This window comes from Erpetoichthys calabaricus, chromosome 1, assembly GCF_900747795.2.
Source record: "Erpetoichthys calabaricus chromosome 1, fErpCal1.3, whole genome shotgun sequence".
NCBI lineage: Eukaryota > Metazoa > Chordata > Cladistia > Polypteriformes > Polypteridae > Erpetoichthys > Erpetoichthys calabaricus.
In genome coordinates, this window is record NC_041394.2 from 163,305,971 (window position 1) to 163,323,758 (window position 17,788).

Sequence of the window (17,788 nt, forward strand, 5' to 3'; positions counted from 1 at the left end):
CTGCCTGTGTGTGTGTGCATCTCTCTCTCTCTCTCGCGCTGCCTGTGTGTTTGCGTCTCTCTCACGCTGCCTGTGTATGTCTTTCTCCCTCTCTCGCGCTGCCTGTGTGTGTGTGTGTCTCTCTCTCTCGCGCGCCTGTGTGTGTGTGTGTCTCTCTCTCGTGTGTACGTTGCGCTCTCTCGCTCTCTCTCTCTTGCTCGCTGCACAGGGAGAGACTGAACACGTACAAACTGAAAGGGAAACTGGCTTGTTCGTATACTGTATGTGTGGTCGTGAACCGAGGCAAAAGTTTGGCAAACTTTTTAGTCGTAAACCGATTTGTACGTGTATTGAGACGTTCGTGAACCGAGGTTCTACTGTACCAGAGAAACATATTTTAGAAAAATGACTGAAATTGTGAGTTGCTTTTAATATCCACTTGATGGGCTTAAATATTGAAGACTTGATAACAAAGTAATCATGCTATAATGGACTTAATAACAATAATACATTTTATTTATAACATGGCTTTTGACCTTGACTTCTGGGGTCATCCTAGTCTGGTTTTGGTTAACCATTGATAGCAGCTTTCTGTTGTTGCAGCTTGCCTTTAACTTTTTTACAAATAATGAGGCAAAAACAGTGACTTGTTGTTCCTTTTACAATAGAAGGAACTTAAAGACCTGCTGCAACATTGTCAGACTAGATGATCTTCTTAGGCACCCTTTCTTTATTATTGGTTGCAGGGAAGATTGTGCTACAGATTAATCCTCAATCAGGATCATTCCGTTAATAGTTTTGTCATCATTAGCTCTCACAGTGAAAGCTTTGTGTTTTCTATTAAGTTGTCTTGTTAAATCTGAATAAAATGGTTGAATAGCAAATACTCTCTGTTTGGGCATATCACAGTAGGTGTACCCTGACTAAACTGAGATCTAGGTAGGAAGTATTAAAAATAGTGTCTAATGTACTAGTATTTCTCTCTATTATAATCAAAAAAATCATGGGACGAGACGTGACTTTTTCAGAGATACTTTCACGTCCTGCGAGACAAGACTTTGTGCCAAGAGATTTAACCACACCCAGGGCCGGAAATAAAAGACAAAGAGTAGATGACAAAGTAGAATGTCGTAAAGAATTCAAAAACGTTGGCATGATACACATGCAGAGCAAGTCTCAAAAAAATGACAGTAAAGATCGCATTGGCGCAAACAAATGGAAATTATTACTCAGTGAAATAACGGAACAGCGAAAAGAGATCAAATATATTGTTTGGATTTAAACTTTAAGTCAGAGACTTGTAGGTTTCTGTTGCCATCAGGGAAAAGCAGTGTTTCTTCCCAATGAAGAGGTGTATCCATGAGAATTAAAAGATTTGTTGTTTGGTGAAAGTGAAATCCTCATACGCGAGTGGCAGAGACGTGAAGTAGGCCGGGGGAGATGGCAAGCAGGGGATGAAGGCCCCTAGTATTTTATAAAACCACTTTTTCCATTAGATAATTGATGGGAATTTGGTGCCCATCCTGGAAGCAATGGGTGCTATACAGGAACCACTCTAGATTAAAGATGTGTTAATCAGAGAATACACTTTTAGAAACTTACACACTTACACTAACTTACTGTAGGCCCTTTATTTATTAAAATTTTGTGTGGGGCAACAAGATTAACCAGATAAAAAATAAGAATTGTTCAAGAATTGTGAAACAGGAATGCAACCCTGTGCTTCCCAAATTTAATATAAGGAACTACACATAAGGACATATAGTTATACCATGTCAGGTCTGAAGGTAGGACTTCACATTCTAAAAAATAATTTAATTTAGTGCTTGCAGAATTAGTTTTCTTTCTTGAAAATCTCATTTATGAAGATTTCCGTCTCATGGTTCTCATGAATGAGTATCTAGTAGTATATAGCAAAGAAGTCAAATTCCTGGCTGTTTTACAGTTCTTTTGCCATTAGGGCTGTAGTTATATAAATTATGCTTTATAGAAAGAAAGAAATATATTTAGGGATTATTCCGAAATGTGAATTAAGTCATTTTGAAGCCATATTGTGACTTAAGTCATTTTGAAGCCATTTATTTAAACAAAAATACATTCATTAGTTCCTACGTACATAACTGGAAGATTGTTAAAAATATATTTTATGGATATATATTATGTTTCAAGTAGATAATTGTAAATTTATATAACCAGTTATATAAATTTCATATTAAACTCATATTTCTCTCGAAATAATACATACAGTAATAATTTTGATAAATAACCAGTCTTTTGATGTTCTAAGTGGTTTCAATGGAAGTCAAAATACAGCTGTTAATCATTGTGCATCATCCATAGTCCTATTTAAAAAGGGGAGAATGGACTAATTAATATTTAGTATGCTAAAGTAATCAATATTTTATTTTTTTGTTTAGAATCTAGTGATGTTTCTCAGTGAAGCTGTTGACTGGATGATTCCTGATATTCCAAAAGATATCAGTGAGCAGATAAAAAAGGAGAAGACTCTGCTCGTGGATGTGTTTCTCAAGGAGGAACAGGAAAAACTGCAGTTGATTCAAAACTTTATCCTGAGAGATCGACCCACCCAGCAAGAGCCTGAAACAAAGCAGGAGAATGGATTCCGACGCAACCGGGCTGCAAGCTTTCAGTTTACTCGAGAGCAGCGCAGCAGCTATATGTCCTTCAGTTCCCACCACACAGATGTTTGAGGTTTGGCTCTATGGAACCTTAGAACTTTACTATGAAGGGGAAATAAGCCATTGTTTTCATATTCTGTGTGCTGAAAATGAACACAAATGAGAGTTTTGCTTCTTCACCTCATACATTATGCTCTAGTCAACTACAAAAATTGCTACAAAACAGAGGAATGGTGCAAAATCCAAAATAGTTGGTCAAAGATACTTTAATCAAATGAGCCAAGCTGCTTTGCACTATTTTCATTTCACTGATATGGAGTAATGATGGACTGTTAAAAATCATGTGTAATGAGAATGAAAGGACAAAACTGAAATCTTTTACAGTTTCCCTGTGGGAGCGAGTAATGAATAGCCTTAGTCAATACATGCAAATTAGTGTATGACATCACAGTTTTCTTTCTGGACTGAATCATAAACATGCCCTATTTCTGATATGACATTAAATTAATGCTATATGTGCTTTGTAAAGAAAAACATAATCAGTATGCAAAAAGGGGAAACCCTTGTACTTTAAGTAACTGAAAGCTTTTGGGAAAATGGACTCTTTGTACCACAATACTTTACCTGTATGAAAATAATACCTTCTTAAGTAACAATATATAAAATAAATCAACACATCTTTCACTAATAATTTTAAAACTGAAGTTATTTTTCAAGCCAGATGAGACTGTTTTCAGTAAATGTACATGTTTTGAAGGCAGAGAAAAATGTATGCCTACATTTTTATACAGTAACTAGCCAACCCGCGGCATAGCATACGCCACATAATTATTTATTGATGGGTGAACACTTCCTGAAAGACACAGTTGTCCAAATGGGGTGGGTCTGAGGATACGACTGTGAGTGAATGAAAAGATGGAACTCTGGAGAGAGCAACATACAATTGTCCGTGACTAAAAACTGGTTGTGGCAGATACAGGCATATCTTTTTGAAAGTTTGGCCCTGTGCCTTATTAATTGTCATTGCAAAGGCCAATCTAACAGGAAATTGTCTGCGTGTAAAAGTAAAAGGCAAATTTGAATCTGATGGGGTCAGGGATATCCGGGGAATAAGGATAGTTTGTGAGGTAGGAGCTGCGATAAGTTTTACACTCCAGTACATTGTGGTGAATGCGGGTAACAGTCAGTCTAGTGCCATTACAGAGACTTCTTGCTGGCATGAGGTTTCTGAGAAGCATGACGACTGAACCTATTTTAATTTTGAGTTTATGCGGAGGCAAGCCAGTGGGAGTAAGACTGTTAAGAAATTCTTCGGGGAATGAAACTTGATCTGCGGGATCGTCTGTGATGATGGAGTCAACGCTGGTGAAAGTTACTTCATCGGTAGGGTTAAGTTTCAGTACTTGTTCATTAAGGTGTAGCGAGTCTTCGTTGGTGACGCTTAATATAGCTCGCGTACTGAGTTGTTCCGGAGTCACGGTTGAGAAGTCAATGTCGCTAAAAGCCTGTAAGCATAAAATTGGAGCTGCGTGACTCGTGTTCTTTTTGCGGTTCGCTTTTCCTCAACATGGGTCAATTGTATGTGCCAGCCTGCATCGCCGTAATGGAATAGCAGTGGATAAACCATGGGGTCACAGTTCATATTGAGTACAGAGATACGCTTGCAAGTATCTCCCCTTGGGTATATGCAAATGTCGCGTTGTGCAGGAGGTTCCTCGTCTTCAACTACAAAGATAGCAGCAACATCAGTTTGACAGGATGGGGCATTATACCTTCTCATATCCAGAGTTGGATTTTCCATGAATATCATTCGTACAGCAGCAACAGGATTACTGTGAGTGATAATGGCATGCATTTGCATGTAAAACTTAGCGAAGGGATTAACCTGTCGTAGCATTTTGTCTAGTTGCAGCAACAAAATCTCACTGCAAGCGCTGTTACCTGATGCAGGAATTTGTATAACATTGAAAGAAGAATTGTTTCCATGAAATACATGTGAAGCTGTGGCCATGTTAGGAAAATGAACAGTCAACATGGCTCAGAGGTGCATGTGGACCATAGCACAGACCAAAGCGACTCAGGATGTGTTTGGAAAATGAACAGTCAATGTGACTCACAGGTGCATGTGGACTGTACACAGACGAAAGCAACTCAGGTGAGGAGTTGAGGGCGGGCACATGAGCAGGCAGTGCGCATGCCTCGAGAGCGAGGGTGGATGCGGGAAAAAGCGGCTCAGGACGAGGGTTAGAGTTGGCGGGCGGGGCTCTGTCATGCATACCCCATGATGCGGGAGGAGGGTTAGAGTTGGCAGGCGGGGCTCTGTCGTGAGTATCCCATGGTCTTAGAGTTGGTGGGCGTGGCTCTGTGAGTTGGCGGGCGTGGCTTTGTCTTATGTGCGTCTTGCTTGCCATGGACTTAGTGAATTATATTTATAGATGGTGTGTCTTCTATTTAATGTTCAAGTATAGAATTTGAAGCCAAAGGGAGAAGTCAGTTTATTTATATAGTACATAGTGAGGGATAAAACAAGGGAGCTGCTCAAAGTGCAATAAAAAAGTGAAAATAATTCCTAATAATACTTATTAATAACATATCTTTGTCTTGTAAAAATGGCTCATCCACTTCCAAATCCCCATGTCCACTCACTGCCTTTCACCATTTGTGCTACCCATAATCCCCCACCTTGTGTGCTCCCCATAATTTGTACTTTCTTGATGAAGTTTAAAATACAAAAGGAATAATACAGTCTTCCTACTAGTTGGCAACTATATACAGTATATATTTTTAATTTTGGCTCCCAGAAGAATGTTTTTTCTTTCTGGGACATACTCTACACATACAAGGCCTGTTGTCCCCTGAAGGGTTCTCCTGTGCCAAGCAAATCACCCAATTTTACTCCTATATATAGTATTATGTAATATTTTAGGAGAAGAACTCTAAATTGCAAAACTGTGGAATTTTCATTTATATTTGTTTTACACTGAATAGATGTTAGCACTCACTTGAATAATCCATTTATTGTTACCATCTTGCTCTCTCTCTCTCTCTCAATCCATCCAAAAATTGCCTGCCATGGCCTACTACTGGACTTTTTGTGCCAAAAAGCAGAGCTTCTTGGGGATCTGTTTATTAAGTACATTATAATTTGGTCTATCGTTCTTATTAATGTAAAGAAAGGTATAAATAAAGGTTTTCTGTAAATTCTTTCCTGTGCACAGGAAGTTTAGGCTACACTTACTGTAGGATGGAATCCCATCACTCACTTCTAGACCAGATAGCCATGTATTGCTTGTTTTGAGACCATGAGCTAAAAGCAAAGTATGTGTTTTGCTGTATCCATGCCAATGAACCATATGAAATTTGAAAATTTGTGTCCTAAGGTTGATGTAACTGTAAGTGGACAGATACTATTTGAAAATACTATAATGAAGATGTTAAAGTCACTAAAGATGTAATTAAAAAGCTTCAAATTTCAGACTCAGATGACTGGTAAGCAAATTTCCCTTCCAAAGGGAAGGTTTTATTGTTTTTGGGTTTACTAGGGGGCTCCACCCCCTACTTATTTGGTTAACCGGATATACAATTTAAAGACTTTTTTTTCTGGGAATTGTTTCAATTTCATCATTTTCACGTTTACTTTAGAACATTGGTTAAAACAATATTTGGAATTATGTTTTCTTCAAGATAGCATTGAATTTTGATTCAGTTTTTGGACTTACATCGTGACAACACAACGTATAACTGCCCATGAGTAAATATAGTTTATTTTTCTCTTATAAAGAAAACCAACTTTTTTCGAATGCTTGTCCCTGTGATTTGTTAATTGTCATAGCAAAAGCAAATGGCATATCAAGGTCTCCTTTGGTGTTTAATGTTATTTGTGGAATATATACTACATTACGTTTCTTGTCGCCTGTTAAAATTTTACATGATAGAATTGTTCGACCATTTTTTAATACAACTAATCTTGTCCCATTGCATAGCCCATCACTCATACATAAATTACGTAATAACATCTTTCTTTCAACCGTAATTCAGATGGTGGGCGACTGGACGGTGTTAATGCTTGTAGATATTCTATGGGATATTGTGGTTGATGTTTTTATCTTCTGCACCATCTCCACCAACTTCTTCAGCATAGTCTATTGATACTCATTTAATCAATTTTCCGTGTAATTAATCGACAATTTTTGCATTAATTCTTTTGACTTCATCGTTTCTCGCTCCTAGAATTGCCCATGTGCTCATCTCTTCTGTTTATAATCCTTCGGGATAAAATTATTCAATAGGATTTTTACATAATAAGTCTTTTTTTATTGGGAGATTTTTAATTTTAAAGTTGCCAATTTCTAGTAGCCAGTTTGCAAAATCATCCGAATTTTTATTTGCTCACATATTTTTTTGTAATTTGAAATTGTTGGAACAAAGTCCATAAAGGTCCACTCTTTAGGCATGCATCGAAAATCTGCTTTCGGCCTCCTTTCTTGACTACTGGTAGAACTTGTCTAAAGTTGCCTCTCAGTATAAAGGTTTTTCCTGCAAATGGTTTTTCAGATCCGTAAACATCCTGAAACATTTTGTCAATTACATTTAATACTGTTTGTGGGATCATTGATGCTTTGTCCCAAACAAATATTTAATTCTGTTGCATTTCTTGTTTCATCTTCTTTTTCCAGTTCAATGTAACATTTTCATCCGTGATATTTAAAGGTAAGTTAAACATTTTGTGAGCCGTTTTACCGTATGGAAGAAGAATTGCTGCTATACCTGTCCATGTTATCAATGTAATGTTTTTGCATAGGTGTTTGCAATAATGGACTAAACATTTATACAAAAATGTTTTTCCTGTTCCGCCTGGTCCATCTATGAAGAATAACCGCTGCTTAATTTCTCCGAGAAGACATTTTGGAATTGTGTCAAAAATTGATCTTTGATCGTTTAATTATGATTACATTTCCTGATATAATTTTCTATGGTCTTCCACTGTTATATCTTCGTCTGCTGTTATCTTTTTCTTTACCTCTGATTCGTTCATTTCTTCTGGAAGTCCAAATTGCTGCATTCTTAAATCTTCTACTTCTAACAATTCTTTGATGACTGAAAGAGCCGTTTGTTCATTTGACTTTTCGGCTAATGGTCCTTTGAACGCTTCTCATAATTGTAAAGCATCAACTTCACCTGTCATAATTACTGTAAGTACACGAAGAAGTGTCTTAATTTGTCAGGCATCAATACAGAAGTGGCATCAGACATCATTTCAAACATATAGTCGTCCGATTTACATAACCCAGCTGCTCGTGCCGCTTCTTGTAAAGTACCGTACGTAGTTCCATCTATAGTTTGAACATCTTTATACAACGTTGCTCCTTTTGATTCACATAACAACAATTTGAAATGAAATTGTCAATATCTTTTGGTGATACAATATTTAATATTTAATATACAATATTTAATCGAGCAACACTTTTGAAATTAATTTTTCTTGGATGCCACACTCCTTTTTGTTTTTGCCATGTGTAATGTTGAGGTATTTGCGCAAACGTATATGCTTTAGCATTTACGTCGGTTTTATTAAGTTCAAAATAAGCCAATAATTTTGTATTTTTAGTTTCTTCTCCTTCTTTAAATTGAATCATATTCTGACCTGGTAAACGAATTGGTAATAATTCAACAGAATGACTTCGACCGTGCATTAGCAATAATATTAAATGCCACCCCCTTTCCATTGCACTAATGAGTATCTAAATATGCTTGAATTTCGTCCTAAGACTGTTCTTTTGATAACATTACGAGTACTCTATTTTATATACTCGACATTAATATGACAATCGAATCTTTTGAGAAAATATGGGTTATATGGTACAATCACTGAATTATCAATCATCGCAATTTTTCCATCTTTCTTTCTGTGATAAGTGTTGTTCGTTTCGATTATCTCATCGGTGATAATCTGTTGTTTGAATGAAAGCTTTAGGAATTTTTTTAACACTTTTTTTCTTTTGAGTCCCAACATGCTGAATCTTTTAAATGAGGTCTGTGAGACACGTGTTTAATGTCTTTGTAATTTAGGATTGGTTTCTTAGTTTGGAATTTCAGCACAGACAAACCGATCTACATCATCAACGGTTAATAATTTTTTTTGCAAAGTAATCAATAAATGCATGTGAGGTAAACCCCGTTTTTGAATGTCGATCGTTTAAATGTATGCTCTGATTTGAACGAACACCGTTTCGAATTCTTTCAATAAAATTAAGACTTTCTGATAAAACAATGTACTTACGAAAGTCTAAATATCCTGAGCCGATGTAGCTAGTGGCAATGTTCTCAAGAATTTCTGCCCATTGTGGATTGCACGTCATTGTAATAAATCTGGCCGACCAATAGTTCGGGATATTGCCATTGCATAGTGATATAATTGTTGCAATGCTCTTGGACTACCTTGATATGATGATGATAATATTACTGCTTTACCTATTTTGAATTTGTCCAAACTATTGATATTTGAATTTTTTTGAACAAATTATTGTAGATTCGTATATTTTGCCTGTAGTGTTTGTGGACTTCATTTTCACCAAACATCAAATCTTTTAATTCTCTTGGATTTTTGAACCTCTTTACAACGTTTTACTTTGTCTTCTACACTTTGTGTTTTATTTCTGACCTCGCTTTGTCCTGCTAGTTTTTCAATTACACCTGGTCCGTGATGATTATTATTTTCCCTTATTTCGAGTAATAATTTCCGTTTGTTTGCGCTAATGCAGTCTTTTTTTTGATACTTTCGAATTTTACTGCTTTCATATTCTTTAACTTTCTCTGCATGTGTATCACACTGTTTTGTTTTGTTTTTTTTGGGCCTTTCGAATTCCACTGCTTTCATAATCTCTAACCTGCTTTGCATATGTATTGTGCCAACATTTTTGAACGTCTTTATGAAGTTCTACTTTGTTGGATGTGTAGGCATTCTTTATTATACAATATGAACTGCAGTCTGAAGTTCAATACATTACACTTCTATCACCCTGAGAGAGAAAGTGACAGAGAGTATGTTAGCACAGACTTGCAAACTTTACATACATTTTTATACTCGATTGCTATTTACTTAAATGTCTGTCTGTCTGTTTACTTCTTCTTTCATGGTTCACTTTTATATTTGGAATTTTGAATTCAACAATTCTAAATTGGCCCTGGTGAGTGCTTGGTGTATGGGTGTGTTTGTGTGTGTCCTGCGGTGGGTTGGCACCCTGCCCAGGATTGGTTCCTGCCTTGTGCCCTGTTTTGGCTGGGATTGGCTCCAGCAGACCCCTGTGACCCTGTGTTCGGATTCAGTGGGTTGGAAAATGGATGGATGGATGGATTTTGAATTCAAGTAAAACTATATATGCTGAGAGTTTATTACAGAATGTAATTGCAGGACACTGAAATTACCTTTTTCATTTATCATTGGCTTACTGTTGTCTATCTGTTGCAACTTTAAAGCATTTGTGATTCTTTTTTTATTAACATCTTGAAATGTGTTCATATCATGGTGACCTAAATTTATCCATTTTAAACTTATCTGAGGTGCAACTTCAATAACATCTACTTGTGTTTTTAGTGACATACTAATGACTGTGCACACCTCTTGATGTTTGCCCTAGAAAGTACTGAAGTTTCTCAGCCTCCTTTAACTGCTTTTCATTTTGTCTTCTCATCTATGTCACTATTTCTTACTAATGTTGAATTTTGACAATAACATTAATTAGAGGTACTTACATAAATTTAATAAACTTAGCAGTCTTAAACAAATTTCTTATGACAATTATTCAGCACACTTATTAACTTTAACATATTATTTACTTTAGTTTCTTTATTGCCACAATTCACAAAGAAAAAGTAAGAAAACAATCAGTAATATATATAATAGCTCTCATAGAAAACATTTCACAAAAATACAAATGTGTCAAGGTTGTAATCTGCTATTCACCAGTCCTTCAGTACTGAGTTTGATGTTACTGTCAGGTAAGATACACATGCAGAGCCCAGGCTCATGTGTGACAGTAAACCATCTCTGCCAGAGGGATATGCCAGCCAACCATTTCTGTGAGAAATTATACACCAATTATTAGGCCGTCTGCCAAAATTCTGAAGCTGGGGTGGTTTACAGGAAGAAGTGTATTTTTAGGGAACTGGGATATTGTTAGATGGTGATTAGGACATTCATCAGCACTCTTTGGTCTAAAGTATGCTGTCAAAGTCATGATCTGATTACAAGGGAGTTAATGTCTCTCATCTACACCGTATTAAGATAATCTCCAAATGCAAGCTTATGTGCAGTTAACTGCCTGCAGTCTCCCTTAAAACCAGCTCCCTCAATGGTAAATCACTGTTACTGTCAACCCAATCTCATTATCCATAATGAAACAAACACATACTGATTGTCCATTGTCCTATGAATGTATGGTGTTGGAACATAATTAAAAACTCCTGTCTTATCCAGTTTATTGTTCTTTATTACCCAACAAAGTACCATGGAATTTTCTTAAGTGATTTGACTGAATTACCGGCCCAGTTAACTGCAGTCAAGAATGCATGGTTTGGCAGTTGTTGAGAATGGCTGTGGGAATCTTAAGAATTTTTCTTCATGTGTTTAATAAGATCCTTTAACCTGAAACTTCCTCTCTTACTGTTTCTTCTAATATAAAATGTGGTAAATAGCATATCTTCACTTTTTAGTGCAAAATTTAATGACTTAACTTCCTCAGTTAACCAAAGTTTTCCACTCTCTTATATTCCTTTTGGTCTCTCCCATCAACTCTTTTAACAAAGCTTCCCTAATTTCATGATCTTCCAGGAATAACATCCATTAAACAAAATTTATATGTGTGCACAGAATCCCATCCCCACCACTTTCAGCAGATATTGCCTCCTTAAGTAATAGTCACTATAATAATATATATCCTCTGGGATTCTGGGTCTGTAGCAGATGATTTGAAAATTTCTCCTGTAACTATGACATTAAAAAAATCTGTCTTTGACCCGTCAAGTTTGTCAAATCTAAATCCATAATGAATTGTGGCAGGCAAACAATTATTTAAATTCAGACAACATGATAAAATGATTGCAATCTGTGAAACTGCTCTGCTGGCAGCAGTCTCTTGGCTAATTGGCATCTGAAACCAGCACAGTATTTGATATAGTAGTTCTCAGCATTTTAACTGAGTTGATCACAGTCCTTTACAGCCCCCAAAAGAAATAGTATCCTGCCTCTATTCTCCCAGGGTGTAGACAGGAGTTTGTTATTTTGGCAAAAGCTTTGAGCTTGCATATCATGTTTGGGCAGATACTACTTTTTTTCAATGTTAAAACATGGTTTGTTACAGATCTTCTGCAGCAAGACTAGGTCATGCTCCCTGAAAAATAGATTATTTCTCCTCATAGCCTTTGCAGATCACACTTATCTCAAAATAGGAAACAGAAGAATAAATCACACTAAAATTAAAAAAATAACACTTAGTATGACTTCTAATGCTAATTTTACTTAAGTGTTCATAAAGATGAGGATCCCATCATCAAGAAAGCAACAGAACCAGGGATTTATTCAAATTTTCTGTGTCTTGATGAGTTCTTGCAGACCCCCGTGACCCTGTGTTCGGATTCAGCGGGTTGGAAAATGGATGGATGGATTGATGAGTTCTTGGCTCTTAAAACTGTTGTACAGTGAATTGGCAAAGAGAAGAACCCCCAGAGGCTTGATAATTTTTTAACAGCAATAAAAAATTATTTAAATGAATGACGCAGTTGCTATTTGTGTTAATTTTTCTCTTTTTGGTCAGAACTTTGTCGAAAGTTTTTGGTTATATAAAGTAGTTGTGCTTGACCATCAGGTCTGTTTCATTTTATATTTGATCTCTGGATGTTTACATTTGAAAAGAATCTTGCCTCACACCCTAAAAAATTAACTGTATGTTTGCATAACCATTTAAAGGATAAATCACTGCAACATTATGATTGTTGATTGTATTTATGAGAATTTTTTGCCAGATGGGTGCAGCACAATGTCTTGAAAATTAAAACAGCAGCAAAACAGAGCTTATCTTAATTGACACTAATGTTCAACTTAAACACAATGATAATTCAGGGCTACATTCTAAAAGTAACAGATCATGCCTTTGTCTGTGACATTAAAAAACTATTATATCATTATTCAGCTTATAAATAGCAAATACAGACTGTCTAATGAAACTGATTCATTTGTTTATGATTTTATCCTATACTTTCTGTAACTGTGTCTTAGCAGTTACCAGTTCTAATCTGTTATCTAATATTCTGTTTATTAAAAACACTTAAGCATTCACAGTAGTGAGCATATAATGCCTGCTTTGTTCATCTTCATTGTCTCCTATTGTCTTTCAAGATTAAGCACAAAATTGTGTTTCTGACTATAAAGCTTCATTTGACCTCACACTAGACTGCATCAGTGATCTCTTGTATAATTTCATCCTAGTGTACTTACATTCGTAATCTTGTAGTGCCGCCATCTAACCACTAACTATGGTTGAGTGACCCTCTAGTTCTATACCTCCTGGCTTTAGGATAACCCCCCAATGCTTTTAGTTCATTCCTGCTATAAAATCATTTGAAGCCTGATCCTGTATACTAAATTTCTTACCCCTCCCTTCAGTATTACTACCCCAATTACAAGATCTTTCTTAAGTTGTCCACTGTCAGATACCATTCTGTCTTTTATGCCTGTATTGTTTCCATGTGCTAATGCAAAATTGTTTCTAATACTTCTGGCATTAGATTCTATGCAGTAATTTATTGAACTTTGTGTTTTGAACTCTGTACTTCTGGTTCACTAAATTAACTACTACATATTATTATTTCTTTACTTCTGTTGCTATTAAAAAAGAGGTTTTGAAACCTTCCCAAGTCTATTTGTTTTGTTTTTTTCCCTTCATAGTGAGATTGTGATATGAACAGAAGTGATGTTCATCCATTTTCTTTTTGTTTTATATTCCGTTTCACTTTTCCGAGTCTATTATATCTGATCTTTTTGTATTGCTTCCTGCCTGTCATTCTTTCTGACTCTCTGCCTCCTCCCTTTGTCTCTATGAAAATCTGTCTCAACCAATTATGAGTTCTTATAGAGTCTGCTGTGGCTTTCTGTTCTCAGGAAAGGTTTCAAAACTTGCTTTTTGTTATGTACTGTGACAGATAGAGGCTTTGTCCACCTCTTGAATCCTCAGGTACCACTCTGATGACCAGGTGAAAGTATAAATATTCTTTATTTTATAATAATAATGTGTACCAAGCACTCTCCACACCACACTCATATAACCACTATTCTTTCTCTCACTAACCAATCCTCCTCGCCCAGACACTTTGCCACCCTACCTCCCAGCTCAGCTCCGTGTACTGGGCTTCCCACAGTCCTTTTATATCCCCTGACCCGGAAATGGTTCCTGGCAAAACCCACAAGTCAGTTTCCTTCCGGGTCAGGGTAAACAGTCCTCTTCTTCACCCCGGGAGTACATCATTTCTACCGGTCACATGACTGTGACGCACTCCCGGGTTATAGGGCACGCAAGAGCCCACTAGCCCCCCTACAGCGACTCCTGGTGGCCCCCAAGGTATCCAGCAGGGCTGTGTATATAAACTACAAAGTCCATGAGGCCCTGCTGGCATTCGGGGCACCATCATGCTGTCCGGAGGGCTCCTCCTAGCGGCCTGTACATAGATACTTTACTGATCCTCAAGAAGACACTGTAGTGTTACAATATTAATCAACACATTACATAAAGTACCCTCAAGTAAAAATGAACAATAAATAAATGTATACACTGTAAAACCTTCTAAATAAATATGCAATTTAGACTCTATATTTTCAGTAGATGAATGGTTGTTAGATTCCTTTTTTCATCTCACACTAAGGTACTAAGAAATGATTTCTTGGTCCAATTATGTTTTATGCTATTCAGAATGGACGTTGTGAAAAAGTAACTTGGCTAAAAAATGGAAATGGATGATCCCATTTAATTTAAATAACTTCTCCTATTTATTCAAATGCCTCTCCAGTTCAAACTCAAGTTTACTGTCACATGTACAAAGTATACTGATGTTCTTATCCCTTATTTTCACCAGAGGATATACTGCAGGTTCTTGATGATATCATATATAATTCTGTTCTGTGCATGATCCCAGGTTGCCTTACTCAAATGTTCTTACTTTCTCTTTTTCCATAGTCTCAGTTTTCTTTTTTCTTAACATAATATTATGTATGTACTTGCTATAAATTTCCTTCACGCCCTCAGTTTTTCTTTCCCTCCCTACAGGGTGCCTGTGTCTACCAATATATTATTATGGGTTCCTATTCAGTCTCTTCCCACGCCTACAATTTAGGTCATTGACATCTCCATCTGTGCTGCAGCTCTAATATGAGATCCCATCGTTTCTCAGCATCATTTACAAACCAAACTTTTCACCAGTTTGGTCACCTTCAGTTTATTATATGGCAATTTAATTTTCTCATTTAGCTCTTATCAAAGAAAAGTCAAATTATGTTGCTCTCCAATAAGAGTCTACTGAGAAAATAAACTACACCACAGAATTTTATCCTTATGTTATAATTCAATCCACATGGACCAGTCCTCCTCAAAAATTAATAATGCACTTTTATTGAGACTCCAAATTCTTAGGCAACAGAAAATAAAAAGCCATAATAAGTTTCATGAAACACATTTGTTGGCTGAATGTTTTTCTTCACCTCACATTTTTATTATTTTACTGTATATCTTTATATTGTAAGAATTCCACAATTATTCATTTTTGTGTCCTATTGTTGTCTGTTCTGTTAAATTTTTGTATAAACTTAATATTATCCTAAAACTTGCATAATCCATATCAGGGTTACAGAGCATGTGGTCATTGCCTCTGTAGATTCTGCGTGTCCTCCCCCTGGGTGTTTTTACCTGCTACCATGTTTTTATTTCAACATCACAAAGAGATCAGCCATTCTTGACCTGTCCCTTATAGGTGTGTGTCTTGTGCCAAATGCCAACGAGATTTAATGGCCCTTAAACATCTGTGTTGGGTTTACTTTTTATTTTGTATATGTGAGATGCACATGGAAGACTGCATAACTTTTTTCTTCTGTTATTATTTTATATAAAAACAATATCACTCATTTGCTACCACACTGACATTTTCACTTTCAGCTCTACCAAACACTGAACTGATGTTGTTGTTTCTTGCTTAGTTATGATGGTGTATGTGTTTTATTTTTTAAAATTTTACTTTGCCCTCCATTATTGTTCATAGATGTATGGAGAATGCAGTGTGTTCTGAGCATATAAGGCATCTTTCACAGTGTTTTTATGTTAACCATGTTATTTTTATTATCTCATCACTCATCATACATTCCATATTTTATTCTTTTCATAAATGTAACTTTGAGACTTTTAACTTTCTATACATTGATATTTTGGATGTGATTTCCAAAGCCTTGGACTCTTGCAGTTCATTTCTTTCACATATTCAATAGATGTCTCATGATTTATTTCTATAAAAGTAAATATTTCCTGTGACATTTGTAGGTTGTGAGTGGTGCAGTGGTTGGTAAAGCTGCTTTGCAGCTTCAGGGATTTAACGTTGTATTAATGCCCAAGCAGTGTCAATGTGGAGTTTTCACATTCTCTTGAAGCCCTCTTGAATGTCCTCTCTGTGTTGCAGAAATCTTCTCAATGTCAGTCAGTCAATCATCATCCATCCCATTATATCCTTCACAGGGTCATGGGGTTCTGCCAGAGCCAATCCCAGCCAACACAGGATGCAAGGCAGGAACAATCCCTGGGCAGGGCGCCATCCCACCGCAGGGCACACACACCCACACACCAAGCACACACAAGGGACAATTTAGGATTGCCAATGCACCTAACCTGCATGTCTTTGGACTATGGGAGGAAACCGGAGCACCCAAAGGAAACCCATGCAGACACGGGGAGAACATGCAAGCTCCACGCATGGTGGACCCAGGATGCGAACCTAGGTCTCCTTACTGCGAAGCAGCAGCGCTACCACTGTGCCACCGTGCTGCCTTCTCAATGTCAAAAGTTAATTGAAATCTCTATTTTCCCAAAAAGAGTGTATTGGTGAATTTAGCTTGTGATGAAGTGATGTCCTCTTCAGGATTAATTCCGGCTTAGCACCTGATAACTCTTTACAACTTCCAAATGAAAAAAATGGCTTAGAAATAGAAAGGTGAATGTTGAGATTGCTGTTTCTCCAACTTCCTTTATAAACATATATGACAACAAGACCTGGGGCCTCATGTATAAACGGTGCGTACGCACAGAAATGTTGCGTAAGAACGTTTCCACGTTGAAATCGCGATGTATAAAACCTAAACTTGCCGTAAAGCCACGCACATTTCCACGGTAGCTCATACCCTGTTGTACGCAAGTTCTCTGCTTGGTTTTGCAGACTGGCGGCACCCAGCGTCAAAGCAGTGCTACTGTTCCTGTGTGATTACCCTTTCTTTTTTAGATCCACATCCCTGACGCGGCTTTATAAATACACTGAAATTAACTGCATATTGTTTATAAGTTTAATGCATCTGATTGTAATTAACCTGTAACAATATAATGGTCCACAGAATGGTCAAACTATTCCAAATACCATAACTGCTTTAGCATTGTTACTCTCACTGCACCTTCTTCTTCTTCTGTCAGCTACTCCCGTTAGGGGTTGCCACAGCGGATCATCTTTTTCCATATTACTCTCACTCCACCACTCGGAGTATTTATATCACTGTATCTGAGTGTGAATCACAGCTCTACAGCGATTGGAAAGAGAATTATCGGTATATGGCTGCCTCAGCCATTCGCTATTTGAACTGCTCTCATCTGACCAACGCTTCAGAGCCTTTCCTGTTCGGACCTCGCGGTTCACAAACAGTTTCATCCCAAGAACTATACACGCACTCAGTCAGTCCATCAAGTGCTCTTTGTAGAACTGTTTGTACTTGCAAGTTACTGTGAGGTAATTGTACTTATGATACAGTTATAATATTGCACAACCTGAGTCACTTTATAAAGCACGTATTTACATATGATGATGATATCATTTTTAAGATGAAATGCAGCAAAATATGTTTATTATATTATACAGATAAAACTTTAAGTTTACCTACA

At 36.8% G+C, this 17,788-nt stretch overlaps 2 protein-coding genes across 4 annotated transcripts in view; one reads left to right on the forward strand and one right to left on the reverse strand.

The window, feature by feature from the left end:
* LOC114652500 (anoctamin-2-like) overlaps positions 1-3,309 on the forward strand; it is a 406,460-nt gene extending 403,151 nt beyond the window's left edge. For all 3 annotated transcript variants that reach the window (XM_051920300.1, XM_028802904.2, XM_051920313.1), the window contains one exon: positions 2,397-3,309. In XM_051920300.1, coding sequence (XP_051776260.1) covers positions 2,397-2,690 — 294 coding nt within the window. In that variant the 3' untranslated portion in view covers positions 2,691-3,309. The remainder of the gene's footprint in view (positions 1-2,396) is intronic.
* The window catches only part of LOC127526150 (uncharacterized), a 260,787-nt gene that overhangs the window by 50,870 nt on the left and 192,129 nt on the right, over positions 1-17,788 (reverse strand). The gene's annotated exons all lie outside the window — the stretch shown is intronic.